This window comes from Cnephaeus nilssonii (assembly GCF_951640355.1).
Source record: "Cnephaeus nilssonii genome assembly, chromosome: 4".
Lineage (NCBI taxonomy): Eukaryota > Metazoa > Chordata > Mammalia > Chiroptera > Vespertilionidae > Cnephaeus > Cnephaeus nilssonii.
Window position 1 is genome coordinate 36,425,723 of NC_137075.1, and position 13,152 is coordinate 36,438,874.

At 35.7% G+C, this 13,152-nt stretch overlaps 1 protein-coding gene across 1 annotated transcript; it reads right to left on the minus strand.

The window, feature by feature from the left end:
* Positions 1–1,976: 1,976 nt before the first annotated feature.
* Positions 1,977–2,954, minus strand: LOC307097992 (olfactory receptor 4F3/4F16/4F29-like; the record flags this gene model as incomplete). Its single annotated transcript, XM_079768329.1, has 1 exon — positions 1,977–2,954. The coding sequence occupies exon 1, from the start codon at positions 2,946–2,948 to the stop codon at positions 1,977–1,979; it is 972 nt and encodes a 323-aa protein (XP_079624455.1). The 5' UTR covers positions 2,949–2,954.
* Positions 2,955–13,152: the final 10,198 nt, after the last annotated feature.

A 13,152-nucleotide genomic window follows, 5' to 3' on the forward strand; every position in this document is an offset into this window, starting at 1 on the left:
CTATGCTGTACATCTGAAACTAATACAGAATAATGTTGAATATAAACTGTAGTTGAGCCCTGGCCGGTTTGGCTCAGTGGATAGAGTGTCGGCCTGCGAACTGAAAGGTTCCAGGTTCGATTCCGGTCAAGGGCACATGCCCAGGTTTTGGGCTCGGTCCCCAGTGGGGGGCTTGCAGGAGACAGCCGATCCATGATTCTCTCTCATCATGAATGTTACTATCTCTCTCTCCCTCTTCCTTCCTCTCTGAAATCAATAAAAATATTTTTAAAAATAAAATAAAATAAAAATAAACTGTAGTTGAATATACTATTGAATATAAATTGTAATTTAAAAATAAAAATATTTAAATGTAAGTATTGTGGTATTGGATATCAACTAGATTATTGTGACCATTTTGCAAAATATACAAATATTGAATCATTATGTTGTACACCTGAAACTAATATAATAATATATGTCAATTATACCTCAATTTTAAAAATGGGATTAAAATTTTTAATACATGAAGAAAAAACTGCAAAAAAGGAGTGATGACACATCTTTCCTCAAGCTTTAGACAATTTGATCTTTTACCTGAGGTTCACTAGCAAATCTGTGCAGGGCAGAGGTTAAAGACTTGTCAGAAATATTAATTTCAGCCTATAGCATTGTTCTTCCCATCCTTTACTAACAATCTATTGTTGCAGATGATCACTTGGACTTTTATGGATGGTTAACCAGTTTCATAACAAGATAACTAACCTACATGTGAATAATAATACCTTCACTTAACACTTGTCCCTATTTGTTTGGTAAACCAGAAAGAACAGTGAGATACTCTTTAAAGTTCTGAATAGTTATTCATACTTTTTGAACAGTATATTTTTTAAATAATTGTATATCTTAGCACATGGAAAGTTTAATACATTTCTTCACTATAGCTTTATATCTCTTCATTTATAGACAGTTTTTTGTCTTGTTTTGTTTTAATATATTTTTATTGATTTCAGAGAGGAAGAGAGAGATAGAAACATCAATGATGAGAAATAATCATTGATTGGCTGCCTCCCGAACACCCCCTACTGGGGATTGAGCCCTCAACCCAGGCATGTGCCATGACCAGGAATCGAACCAGTGACCTCTTGGTTCATGGGTTGACACTACACAGGATGGGCTACAGATAATTTTGTAATAAATTTTCTTTTGTAATATCTACACTTTTTTTTTTGCTTTTTATATATTTATAAACCTGGTCCACATAATATAGAAATATTTTACATTTTTATTCATAAACCAGTACCACCCCTTTTTAGCTTCAAAATATTCAATTATTTATAATATTTTAAGAGTTGCATAATTTTCTTTGCCATATAAAAATAATGACTTGTTTAGGAAACAATTGGAGTAAAACATAATTACCATACACACCTTCTGATCTCAGAACATTTGATTAATAATAGTAAAGTTTCCTGAGTTGTCACTCTTTGATTTACCCCAAATTTCACCTTTCAATTTTAATTCTAAAAACCTTAGTACTAACTAAGTCTGAGCATGGATGGGCATATCCAGAAGTTTGAAGCCTCAAAGTTTCAAAGCTACCTGGGTAATTATCTTCATGTTGCTTATTCCTCCTGGTATATAGACACTGAGTAACTCAAAGAGCATGAATATTGGTACATGTGTAGATTAGAAGAGATACATCTCTGAGAATCACTACCAAAGATAAGACAATTTACGTTCCCGGAAAATGTGCCCAAAATGTGAGATTGCAGCTTTCACCAAAGTCTTCAATAATAAAGGAAACTACGTTCCAAAGCTGAAGTCACTCCTCCTCAACATTTTCAGTATCCTTCGAAAAGGATCCCTGTGAAAAACTGACCAGATCAGAACAGAGTCCTTGAGGAGATATTTCACAATGGATATTGAAATCAGTTGCTAAATTAAAAAGATCTATGAAAAGTTTAATTAAAGAGACTCATTTCCAAGTACTGTAGTCAAGATGAATCTGAATTTCTTGGATTATGCATGAAGGAACACTTCCTGAAACTTAAAACCTTACCAAACAGTCTCCTCATTGCCACCTTCATCTCCTTATTTCTAAATGTATAGATAATAGGATTCATAAAAGGAGTGATAAGGGCATCAAAAATGGCTAAAAATTTATCTATGGGTAAGGTAGGGAATGGCCACACATAGACAATAATACAAGGGCCAAAGAAAAAGACCACCACAGTGATGTGAGCTGAGAGAGTGGAGAGGGCTTTGGATGAGCCACCTGAGGTGTGTTTGCGAACCGTGACCAGGATGACGATGTAAGATATAACCAAGATAAAGAAGGTGCCCATGGAAATGAAACCACTGTTGGCAGTGACCAGAAACTCCAATCTATAAGTGTCTATACACGCAAGTTTGATGAACCGAGGAAAATCACAATAAAAGCTATCCATTTTGTTGGGACCACAAAAGGGTAAGTTTACAACAAAAGCCAGTTGAGCCACAGAGTGGATGAGTCCAATGGTCCAAGCAACAGCCAAAAGAGAAATGCACATTCTTAGGCTCATGATGGTCAGGTAGTGGAGGGGTTTACAGATAGCAATGTATCGGTCATAGGCCATGACGATAAGCAGCACCATCTCTGCACCCCCAACAGTGTGAATAAAGAACATCTGAGTAATGCACCCTTTCAAAGAGATGACTTTACGTTTTCTGAAAATGTCATAAACCATCTTTGGGGTTGCAATGCTAGAAACACCTGTGTCAATAAGGGAGAGATTTGCCAGCAAAAAGTACATGGGGGAATGTAAGTGATGGTCTGAGATAATTGTCAGCACAATGAGAAGATTTCCTAGCATACTTGCTATATAAAATATTGTAAAAAACAGAAAAAGGAGAATCTGAACCTCCCAGGAACTGGTGAGTCCCAGCAACAAAAATTCAGACACCACCGAGTAATTTCCTCCATCCATCAACTTGGTGTGCTAGGCTGATCCTGAAGTTACCTGGAAAGCATAAGAGAGAGGTAACATAATTTTTTTAAGTTGGAAAGGAAGTCCTGGCTATGGAGTTACACAAATGTCAAAAAACTAAAGATCACCTTGTCATTGTACACAGCTACTTCGAGTGTATGTAGTTCAAGAATCACAGAGAGCCAGCACCAGACATTTTTCCATGTCTAGATCTTTGGTATCATTTAATCATGTGCCTCAAATTTAGTTTGGGCATTAGTGGATAAAGAAGACAGGAAAATGTAGACAAAGGCACCTAAGAATTTAAGGAGAGGTACATCAGGAAATACAAAGACTTATACTTATTTCTACACTCAGATATGCCACAGAATGGAAATATGTGCAAAAAGGCACAGAGAACTATCCGAGGAGGTGCTCTATTTTATTCTTTAATGACTGCCTAATATTCACAGTGTAAATTTTCACCTTGTTTCTAGTTTTGTTTTTGTTTGTTTGGTTTTTTGCTGGTGGTTTGTTTGGCTTTGTTTTGTTGTTGTTTGGGTTTTTGGGTAGTTTTTTGTTTGTTTGTTTTGTTTTGTTTTTGGTATTTTTTGGCCCCTACAGACAATGCTGCAAACAATTAATGTTTTTGTTTCTGTGTCATGGATTCCCAGGCGTAGTATCGCTGGATTAAAGTACATACATATTTGTATATGTTTTTATTGATCTTTTAGAGAGAGAGAAAGGGAGAGGGATATAGAGATAGAAGCATCTATGAGAGAGGAACATCATCAATTGGTTGCCTCCTGCATGCCCCCTACTGGGGATCAAGCCCGAAACCCGGGCATGTGCCCCGACTGGGAATCGAACTGGTGACTTCTTGGTTCCTGGGTCTATGCTCAACCGCTGAGCCACACCAGCCAGGCAAAAGTACATATATTTTTAATTGTAGTAGTTCTGCCTGATGGACTTCAAAAAAGTCTGTAACCACACATAATTCCACAAGAATAAATGTTAACACTTTTTAAAATTATTGCCAGTATATTGGGTGTAAAATGAAAGTTTATTGTTGCTCTAATTTTCATTTGCCTGACAACCAATACATTTGAACAAGTTGTATCTTTTTTTGTTTTTGTTTTTGCAGTTTGCTTTTGCTCTGTGAATTTCCTATTCATATCTTTTCTTATCTCCTAATCTGTTTTTTCTTATCAAATTGTAGGAGTTCTTTTTATATTATAGATTTTAAGCTTTTGTCATTTGTTATATATTTTCTCTAAATCAATTATCTATTAATTTTGTTTATGGTTTCTTTTGCTATACTCAAGTTTTTCATTGTTATGTGATTAAATCCAGCTATTACTTATTTTATAGCTACTGAGTTTAGTCTTAGTTAAGATTACCCTTGCTCCTGGACCATACATGTATATCCTTAGATTTTCTTTCAACATTTTATTATTTTTTGCTTTTTATTTAAAACTGTGCTCTATTATTTCTTTTTTTAATATTATTTCTTGAATGTGTTAGAATATAAGTCCACTTTTCATTTCTTTGGGGTGAATAGAATTGTAATGGTACTGTGTGTTAAATGGCCTATTCTTTCCCCACTGAATTTAACTACCATTTTTTCATATGCTAAATTCTTAGATATTCTGGGAGCTGTTTCTGGATTCTTTATTCTATTTCCAATGATATATTTATCTATTTCTGTATAAATATTTGGGTATTTCACAATAGTGGCTTTATCACTGTATCTGATAAAGCAATTCCCTTTTTCACTGTTCTTATACCTTGTTTCATATCTTTTGGCTGGTCTTGAGCATATATTATTACATATGCATTTTAAGATCAGTTTATCCAATCCTCCAAAAAAATTCCATTGGGTTCTGATTTGAATTGCATTAAATGTATATATTAGCTTTGAATGAAGTAGCATTATTATGATGATGTCTTCCCATTCAAGAATAGTACATTCATCCATTTGTTCAAACCTCATTTCATGTCCTTCGGTAAGATTTTGTCCTTTGTTCATACATGTCCTATGCCTCTTTGTTTAAATTATTCTTATGTATTTTATATAGTTTCTTTGACATTATGAATGGAATTCCTTTCCTCATCTCCATTTCCAGATTATTCTTGCTAAAATGGGGGGGAGGGGGTGTTTTTTTGTCTGTTACTACATTCTGCTATTGTGTGAAATAGTTTTTCACTAAAATGTGTTGGGTTTTATGGGCTTGCAATAATGTCAACAAGAAAAAAATAACTTTTTCATGTTTAATTTTTGTTGGTTTGGTTAAGATGGTGTTCATTTAATCAGCCCAATTATTAACACAGAAGTCTTGTTATACTTTTCTTTTCTTTTTGTTATTGTTAATTGTCCCTTTCCAGTGACAAATGTCTCTACTCCTATTTTAAAATAAGATGCCAACTATTTTCCCTACCAATAAGTTTTATTTCTTTCCTGCTTTCCCTTACACCAGGTAAGATTAGACCTTCAAAATATTTTTCTCCCCCTTCATCTCACCTCCTCTTTCCATTTTAATTAAATTAGTTCATTTTCTTTCTGGAACGTCTATTTATCATATTATGCCTCCTGAAATTTACCCTCCCTATTTTCTTTCCCTTCATGATTTCCATCTTCCAATTTGAAATTTGGATTTCAAGAATAATCATCCTCTACTTAAATTCAGTTCACTTCCAAAGGATCTTGTTTATATTGCTCATTAATCCCTTTACATGCTATTATTATTTTGTATTGAAAATAGCATCTGCTTCTTCCAGCAGACCTATATCCAATATCAGTCTAATATCATGTATAATGTTTTTTATGGATATAAATTATTTGAGATGAACCTTCAGAAATAATCTATATCAACCATCTGATTCCAAGATTCATGTAATATATCCAGTCTAGTCTGGTACATTTTTTACTCTCTAATTTCTCCAGGGATGCAAATGCCACATAATACACACTGTTAGGATCCTTCTTAACCATGGCATTGAGCTTTGAAGTAAATTGTAACTCTCAAAAACAATATTCTTATTTATTGCTTTGTGATAAAATGATTAAAGAAAAGCTGACTTGAGAGTTCGATTTCTTTAAGGCTCCAAACTTAGAATTAATCTCTTCCCAAGTACCTTCTGGTACAATGAAGACTGATCTTGAAGACAAATAAAATTTTCTCTACAAGATCACAAAGAATTAGAATCTAAAATAAAAATCCAATTAAGATGTACAAATTTCCAGTTATAAAAATAGTCACAAAGATGCAAAGTATAGCCAATAATATTGTAATAAGTATATATGGTGTCAGATAGGTACTAGACTTATCAGGGTGATGATTTCATAAGGTATGTCAGTGTCTAGTTACTATGGTCTACATCTGAAACTAATATAATATTGTATGTCAACTATAATTGAAAAATAAAAAACAATTTTAAAAAACATTTAACAGTTGCTATCTTTCTATAGAGTCTATGGGTGATTTTTTTCTCTTCTCTATACTTCTATACATTTTTTATTTTGCACATGTCTTTCTCTTTAACAAAACTGTTAATTTAAAAACCAATTGAGCATCGACCCATGCACAAGAGGTCACTGGTTCTATTCCCAGTCAGGGCACATGTTCAGGTTACCAGCTCAATCCCCAGTAGGGGCATGCAGGAGGCAGCGGATCAGATAGATGTTTCTCTTTCATTGGTGTTTCTATCTCTTTCTCCCTCTCCCTTCCTCTCTTTCTAAAGTCAATAAAAACATATTTTTAAAAATAAAATAAATAAAAAACAAGTTGATGTCCGAGTGCAGCCTTTCTTCGCTACACTGCTCTGTAAGTCACTGACAACTTAAAGTCAAAAATAACTTCAAGGGTATGAGGAAGTAGCTTTTACTACTTAATAGAATTTCACAGAAGACAAAGTGGGTCTTTGGTATCTACAACTTCATCTCTAGCTTCCCCTTTTGTCATGCTGACTTCTACTACTGCTTAGCTGTCTACTGCCCTCACACTGACTGCTGACTAGCCAAAGTCCTCCACTATGTCATTCTTACCCAGATATAGTCTGTTCTAAGTTTCTAGTCTCCAGAATTATTTTTCCAGAGCGTTTTTAGTTAAAACCATTTACATGTTAAGCCACTTGTACATGAGGTGTTAGGGAAAAATTAATGCAGCTGCCTGGGTTTAAGAAAATTAAACTCTAATAATATTTTTTATTTTAGTTATATATGTCCATAACTATGCCATGCTTCCGAACTATTCCAGGCTACCACAACTCTCCTACTCTCAACCAGCCCTCCTTGCACACTAGAAAGAGACATCAATAAACTGACTCTCAACCTCTGAAATTTTGCCTATATCCCTGATCTTAGCGCCCTGTGGTGAAGTTTTTACATGACAATTGTAGTTCACTGCATTCCACTGACAACTTCACCTGAATTGGATCAAAAACAACATAGATGAGTCTTCTTTGAGCCCTAGAAATGACTCACACTCCAGAATGGAAATGTTATTAATCCTATTTGCAAATGAAAGCAGTGGGAATGAGAACTCTCTCTTACCTGAGTTAGACCAAAAAGAATCTACTCTCCTCAAACGGTGATCAATTTTCTCCAAATTTTGTGAGATGATACAAACGTGCCATTATATAAGAGTTATAATTTCTAAAAGAGTAAAATAAGGATTAGTTTGATGGATGCTGAGAACCAAATGACAGAAATTTGGAGTTTTAAAACATAGAAACTTAAAACATTACTTTGAAATTTATTTAGCATTAAAAATTAAAAAGAAATACAGAATAGGGGAATAGAAGGGAATATTAAATAGAAACAATGAAATTATTATGCTATTTCCCCCTCCTGGAAGACAATGTTTTAGGCCAAAACCCACCCTTCATTCACAGCCCAGCTAGTGTCATCCCTTCCAAAAACATATTCCCAATACCCTTAAAAAGAGCTAAAACTTACTCATCTTCATACTCTTCTTGGTGCTTTGTCAGAATACATATGTAAAAATATGTTGAATAACAATTAAATTATAGATTAAGTTAAGAAAGTAAATAGTAACTGAGCAATCATTAGAGAGATACTGTTGAATAAGTTGAATTAATGCTCAGTCTAAATAGTAAAACATTTGTTTTACATATGTTTTCCATGATAGTAATTGAAGTAGGAACATTTTTCTAGGTTCCAAGAAAGATAGCTTCACCTTCTGAGATTGTAACCATGTCCAAAACAAAGTGCTTAATATTGTTTTTCTCAAGTAAAAAAAGAATCTCATTAGCAATTTGAATATTGGTGACCAAATGATTGGTCTGAGCCTTGGGAATAGTCACCTTTTCTTGATTGGATTTTCCTGGGAATTATACCTCAGAGTCCATGTTGATTTTTACCCAGGGAAAAAAAGGACAAAAGAACAGAAGAAAGAAAAGTATCTTCTGGGTACCAGATTTAATGGTGCCTTAGATAGATGTACATAAAGATTTTTGCTTTAAAATGAGTCAATAGCAGTAACTGACTGAAAATCCAACACTTTAGACTGCTTAAAAAGTAGGGGAAAGAATATTGCTCTACTCTAGTACTAGCAAGATTTCATGGCAAAAGCATTCTCTTTAATGAGAACAAGGAGGTAACCGCAAATAAGAAACCACAGAACATAAAACTATCTCTTACTTTAACAATTTTGGCTTTCAAGATGCTTTTCAGTCCACAAGACTCAAAACTCGTGACCTTAGACTTCAAAAATATTTCATTGGAGTGTTGTCAAGTAACAAAGTGTAAATTAGTGTGGTACAAGAGGGAATGTTGTCAGAAAGTTTGAAAACAAATAAACATTTTCCAGAAAAGCCTCCCTTGACAACATTTAATAAAAGGGGTTCTTGTACTTCTCTCTCATAATCCTATTTTTTCTCTGTTTCTATTATTATCATCATTCCTTAGGTATTATTGCATCATATTAACTCTTAAAAAGAATCACAATCAATTGGCTCCAATACCACCACCATATTTGTCATAACCTAATCAGTATAGTCTAGCAATCAGTGGTGCACAGTGCAGAACACATTGTCAATATTTAATGAATATTTCTTTTAAAAATATGTTTGAAAGTCAAGACGGTACTGTATGTAAATGCAGTACTCAGAAACTCCCACAACCACATTAAAATTACAACTAAACTACAGAACAACCATCATTCACAATACCTGAAATTTAGCTAATAGAAGTCCTGTACCTAAGGATATAAAGAAGAAATCACAGGAGAGTGGTAGGAGAGGCAGAGATGCAGACTGGACTGGAAACCTACTACATAAGGCCACTCTACCAAGTCCAAAAAACGTATCAGCTTGACCTAATACATAAAAACAAACACAGGGAAACAACCAAAATAAGGAGACAAAGGAACAGGTCCCAAATAAAAATACAGAAAAAAATATCCAGAAAAAGAACTCAATGAAATGGAGGCAAGCAAACTAAAAAATACACAGTTCAAAATAATGGTTATAAGGATGCTCAGGGAACTTGGTGAGAACATCCACTGCATAAAAAAAGGACATGGAAACCATAAAAAAGAACCAGTCATAAATGAAGTATACACTAACTGAAATGAAGAATTATAGGCAATCAACAGTAGAGTAGATGAAGCAAAGAATCAGATCAGCAATTTGGAATATAAGAAAGCAGAAACCACCCAATCAGAAGAGCAAAAAGAAAAAATAATGCAAAACATGAGGATTGTTTAAAGGACAACTTCAAGCATACCAACATTCACCTCATGGGGGTGCCAGAAGGAGAAGAGAGAGAGCAAGAAATTGAAATCCTATTTGAAAAACTGACAGAAAACTTCCCAAACCCAGTGAAGAAAATTGACATACAAGTCCAGGAAGTACAGAGAGTATCAAACAAGATGAACTCAAACAGGCCCACACCAACACACATCATAAGTAGCCTGGAGGTCAATTCCTCCCAGGAATACCAAGAATCAAGTCAAAGATTTGAAATGCAAAGAAGCAAAAAACACCCAACTTGAAAAGTAAAAAGAAAAAAATAATCCAAAAATATGGAGATAGTGTAAGGAGCCTCTGGGACAACTTCAAGCGTACCAACTTCCGAATTATGGGGGTGCCAGAAGAAGAGAGAGAGCAAGATACTGAAAACCTATTTGAAGAAATAATGACTGAAGACTCCCCCGACCTGGTGAAAGAAATAGACTTACAAGTCCAGGAAGCGCAGAGAACTCCAAACAAAAAGAATCCAAAGAGGACCACACCAAGACACATCATAATTAAAATGCCAAGACCAAAAGACAAAGAGAGAATATTAAAAGCAGCAAGAGAAAAACAGTTAATTACCTACAAGGGAGCACCCATACAATTATCAGCTCATTTCTCAACAGAAACTATGCAGCCAGATGGGAATGGCAAGAAATATTCAAATGATGAATAGCAAGAACCTACAACCAAGATTACTCTACCCAGCAAAGCTATCATTCAGAATGGAAGGTCAGATAAAGAGCTTCACAGATAAGAAAAAGCTAAAGGAGTTCATCACCGCCAAACCAGTATTATATGAAATGCTGAAAGGTATTCTTTAAGAAGAGGAAGAAGAAGAAAAAGGTAAAGATAAAAATTATGAACAACAAATACATATCTATCAACAAGTGAATCTAAAAATCAAGTGAATAAAAGATCCGATGAACAGAATAATCTGGTGAATATAATAGAATCAGGGGCATAGAAATGGAGTGGACTGACAATCCTCAGGGGGAAAGGGGTGTGGGGGTGTGGAAAGAGATTAGACAAAAATCATACACCTATGGATGAGGACAGTGGGGGGGGGGGGGCGGGTAATGGCATGGGGTGTGGTGGGAACTGGGTGGAGGGGAGCTATGGGGGGGGGGAAAAGTGGAACAACTGTAATAATCTGAACAATAAAGATTTTAAAAATAAAAATAAAAAATAAACTGTGGAAAAAAAAGAAATGCTAAAAGGTATTCTTTAAGAGGAGGAAGAAGAAGAAAAAGGTAAAGATAAAAATTATGAACAACAAATACATATCTATCAACAAGTGAATCAAAAAATCAAGTGAATAAAAAATCTGATGAACAGAATAATCTGGTGAATATAATAGAATCAGGGGCATAGAAAGGGAGTGGACTGACAATCCTCGGGGGGAAAGGGGTGTGGGGGTGCGGAAAGAGATTGGACAAAAATCATACACCTATGGATGAGGACAGTGGGGGGGTGGAGGTAAGGGCATGGGGTGGGGGGAACCGGGTGGAGGGGAGCTATGGGGGGAAAAAGAGGAACAACTATAATAATCTGAACAATAAAGATTTAATTCAAAAAAAAAAGAATAGCAGTCGGACATCCCTCAAGGGGTCCCAGTTTGGAGAGGGTGCAGTCCGGGCTGAGGAACACTCCCTTCCACCCCCACCCCGCACCCCATGCACAAATTTCGTGCTCCGGGCCTCTAATATGCATATAAGTGCTTTGGTTAATTTTTTCCCATCCCCTTCTCCCTTCCCTCTAAGATTTGTTAGTCTGTTCCATGTTTCCATGCCTCTGGTTCTATTTTATTCATCAGTGCATTTTGTTCATTAGATTCCTTGTTTATATTTAGATTTAATTGTTGATAGATAGATATTTATTTCCATTTTATTGATCATATCTTTTATTTCTTTTTCTTCTCCTTCTCCTCCTCCTTGTCCTCCTCCTCCTCCTTCTTCAATAATGCCCTTCAACATTTCATGTAATACTGGAATACTGGTTTGGTGGTGATGAACTCCTTTAGCTTTTTCTTGCCTATGAAGCCCTTTATCTGATTCAATTCTAAATGATAGTTTTTCTGGGTAGAGTAATCTTGGTTGTAGGTCCTTGCTATTCATCACATTGAATATTTCTTGCCACTCCCTTCTGGCCTGCAAAGTTTCTGTTGAGAAATCAGCTGATAGTTGTATGGGCACTGCCTTGTAGGTAGCTAACTGTAAATATTTCTCTCTTTCCCATGTCCAGCGTGGCTAGAGAGCAGTCCAGTTCCTGAGTAGGGGCGGCTGGGGATTGAGAAAAATGAAAGAAAGAAACAGAGATAGAAGGAAAAAGCTGGGGCTGGGTGGGACCGCTGCCCTCTTCTGATGGAGAGACAGTGACCCAGAGCTGATACAGTGTGTTTATTTTATACCCCCAAATACCAGGAAGTTTTACTAAAAGTCAAGACAAAGGAGATTATTTGATTCTTGGGTGGGCCTGAGTCCTATTCATTCCTGATGCTTGGCTGGATTTACATAATAAAACCCAACCCCTGGCACCTGGGCAGAAATGAAGGTCAAGCTGACAACACTTCTGCCTTTTGGCAGAATGTGTTTCCAGGGTGTGGCTTTGCCTACTGCCCTGGATTCAGCTGACAATTTAAAGAAATGCCCATGTGCCTTCCTAGGCGCTCTCTACAGCTAATTGCTTTTTGCTTGTTGCTTTTAAGATTCTCTCTTTGTCTTTAACCTTTGGCATTTTAATTATGATGTGTCTTCATATGGACCTCTTTGGGTTCATCTTGTTTGGGACTCTCTGCACTTCCTGGACTTGTAAGTCTATTTCTTTCACCAGGTAGGGTAAGTTTTCTGTCATTGTTTCTCAAAATAGGTTTTCAATATCTTGCTCTCTCTCTTCTCCTTCTGATACCCCCATGTTGTGAATGTTGATACACTTGAAATTGTCCCAAAGGCTCTTTATACTATCTCTATATTTTATTTTTTATTTTTGCTTCCTTATATTCCAAATAATTGATTTTAATCTCAGCGTCCTCTATTGTACTGGTGATTCCCTGTAAATTATTCTTCTTCATTTCTATTTCTGTATACTTCTTTTCTGGTCCTTTTTCATGTCTTTGATGGTCTCACTAATTTCCTAGAAATTCTCACTAAGTCCCTTGAAGCTCTTATTCAGATCCTTGAGCATCCTTATAACCATTGTTTTAAACTCTGTATCTAGTAGGTTGCTTGCTTCCATTTCATTTAGTTCTTTTTCTGGAGATTTCTGTTCTTTCATTTGTGATTTTTTGTTTGTTTGTTTGCACATTTTGACTGCTTCCTTGTGTTTGTTTCCATGTATTATGCAGAGCTGTTATGTCTTCTGGAATTGGTGGAGTGGCCTTGTGTAGTAGGTGTCCTGTAGGGCCCAGTGACTAAGGCTCCCCAGTAGCCTGAGCTGGGAGCTCTAGGTGTACCCCTGTGTGTTCTGTGTG